A 2300-nucleotide genomic window follows, 5' to 3' on the forward strand; every position below is an offset into this window, starting at 1 on the left:
AATTAATTTAAGTAATATAATTCAGAAGTCTAACTAAGTTTAACTAAGAAGTATTAATTGGCTATTCAACAACAACTTCAAATATCGTTTTTTTATATCATTCTGAAGGACAACAAAAAAACTTCAACGGCACACATTTCAAGCACCACATCTCAAAATCACAAAAACGTATAGTTATAAGAAACTACGACCATTGCATAAAAAATTATAATACACCAGTAACAGACACAATCATATTGTGCAAAAAGCCAAATTAGCTCACTGTAGAGTGTGAGCCATTCAAAAAACAGCTCAATTCATCCCGTGATTCATTCTCTCACTGAAGTGAGACAAAGTCCCTTTACGGGTATTCTATAGTCTTTGAGTGAGATACAGTTCAACCCCACACCTGGATACATCAGTGAATCTCATTCAGATGTGTGACACTTTAAGTGAACAGTAACAATGACATAATGTGTCTTTATGACACGTCACACAGATTTAAGGAGTGTCTAATACACACATTATTAAGTGTCTAATTTTTATTTAAATGAATTTTATTTAATATTCAATGAACATTGTACTGAATTCCCTAATTATTCCATTATATGTAAAGCTATATTATAAAGCATATTAAGCTATATCATATATATAAATCAATAAGACATTTTTTTTACATGCTCATAAAGTCCAGTCAAGCCCTTAACTGTCAATGTTTAGATCCCATGCACATATGCATTATATATATCTGTCTTTCTTGACACTGCTTAAAAACACATTTTAAATGTAGCAGAGGAATATTGGTTAATTTGTATCTAATTTCAATTAAATAAAAATGTTGTCTAATTTTAATTTAAATCTCTCTTTATTTCATAATATTTAATAAACTATTCCCTAATTATAAAATTATATATTAATATTTTAAAATCTATTTTTATGTGTAGCAGTGGAATACACATTGGCCAAATTTTAATAAAAAAAAATATATAATTTTAATGTAATTTTATTTAATATTTAATTAACCTTGTACTGAACAATATTTATTATATAATACCATTATATAATAAATATATTATATACATATAATTACTATAATATACTTTATACAGTTTTTCATGTGCATATATGTACATTCAGTCCAGTTAAGCCCTTAACTGTCAATAACAGTTTACGTGCATATATCATACACATACAGATATATGTATAGAGATGAACCCGTAGACATAAGTGTATTTTATATGCATATGTGACCCTCTCTGTGAAAACCCAGCTAAAGTCATTTTTTTGTGATTTACTGTTTTCTACATAAAATCGTCCTTCATAAGGTAAAGAACATTCTGTGAAAATGTAACCAGTATGTATTTAATATTGACTGAGTAAGGCCATGTCAAAGATTGAAATTATAGAGAAATTAATGTTTGATATCAAACTTTGATGCTTGTTATCACATAATTAGATTTTGAGACTTTAACCTGGATTTCAGAGTCACATATATGTACGCACTGTATGTATATATTATGTATTCATATATATGTATATGCGTATGTACCTCTTTGACTGGAGGAAATTTCTTCTTGCACTCCATGGACAGAGAGCGCAGGTCCGCCTGCATGTTCTCCAGGAGTTTCTTCACCGCTTCGGGGCTGCTGGTCGACATCTTCACACTCATTCCACACTAATTTAACTCTAACGAATGATTAATAAATCAATTAAAGCGACCGGGATGTTTCGGTTCCAGCGCGAGACACATAAACAAACCCTCGACGCTGCACACACATCAATAAACGTGTCTGTGTTCAGCCGCGAACGCTGCTGAGCGTCACACACATGACCATAATCATGCTGATCGTTGCGGTCGAGATGATCTTTATGATATATATCATCTATAAGCGCGCTTCTCGCCTGAGTTTCATGATTTTTTCTTCATTCCTGGATCATGCCTGTGCGGAAAATGACACGTCACGTCAGGCGTCACTTCCGTAAACACTGACCGGTTCCGCAGCGGGGGAGGGGCTATGGCGCCCCCGCGAGGCGCTCAGCGGCGCTGCAACGATTTCATTGGCTGCTGGACGCCAGGGGTCTGGGAAAAGTGACCAATGAGAGGAGACATCGCTTTATTTAATGTGCTCTGTCTACTAGAACATTTCATATAACCAAACATTTAGATTTTAAACTGTATTTTTTTTAAAGCCCGTACGATTAAAAAAGTTGGCTCTATTTTAAATGTAGGCTATTAAGTTTACCTACAACTCTGAAGTAAAACTATAAATCATTCAAAGCTTTTAAAATATCCGTAAATGCCATATTTCACATTATTTACC

The 2300-nt window shown here is 33.1% G+C and overlaps 1 protein-coding gene across 7 annotated transcripts in view; it reads right to left on the minus strand.

Moving 5' to 3' along the window:
• The window catches only part of mon2 (MON2 homolog, regulator of endosome-to-Golgi trafficking), a 52556-nt gene extending 50615 nt beyond the window's left edge, over positions 1–1941 (minus strand). For all 7 annotated transcript variants that reach the window (XM_016467304.1, XM_016467303.1, XM_016467302.1 and 4 more), the window contains exon 1: positions 1529–1941. In XM_016467304.1, the coding sequence (XP_016322790.1) occupies positions 1529–1648 (120 nt within the window). In that variant the 5' untranslated portion in view covers positions 1649–1941. The remainder of the gene's footprint in view (positions 1–1528) is intronic.
• Between the last annotated feature and the right edge of the window lie 359 nt (positions 1942–2300).

The sequence above is a fragment of the Sinocyclocheilus anshuiensis genome, unplaced genomic scaffold (genome assembly GCF_001515605.1).
Source record: "Sinocyclocheilus anshuiensis isolate Anshui unplaced genomic scaffold, SAMN03320099.WGS_v1.1 scaffold688, whole genome shotgun sequence".
Classification (NCBI taxonomy): domain Eukaryota; kingdom Metazoa; phylum Chordata; class Actinopteri; order Cypriniformes; family Cyprinidae; genus Sinocyclocheilus; species Sinocyclocheilus anshuiensis.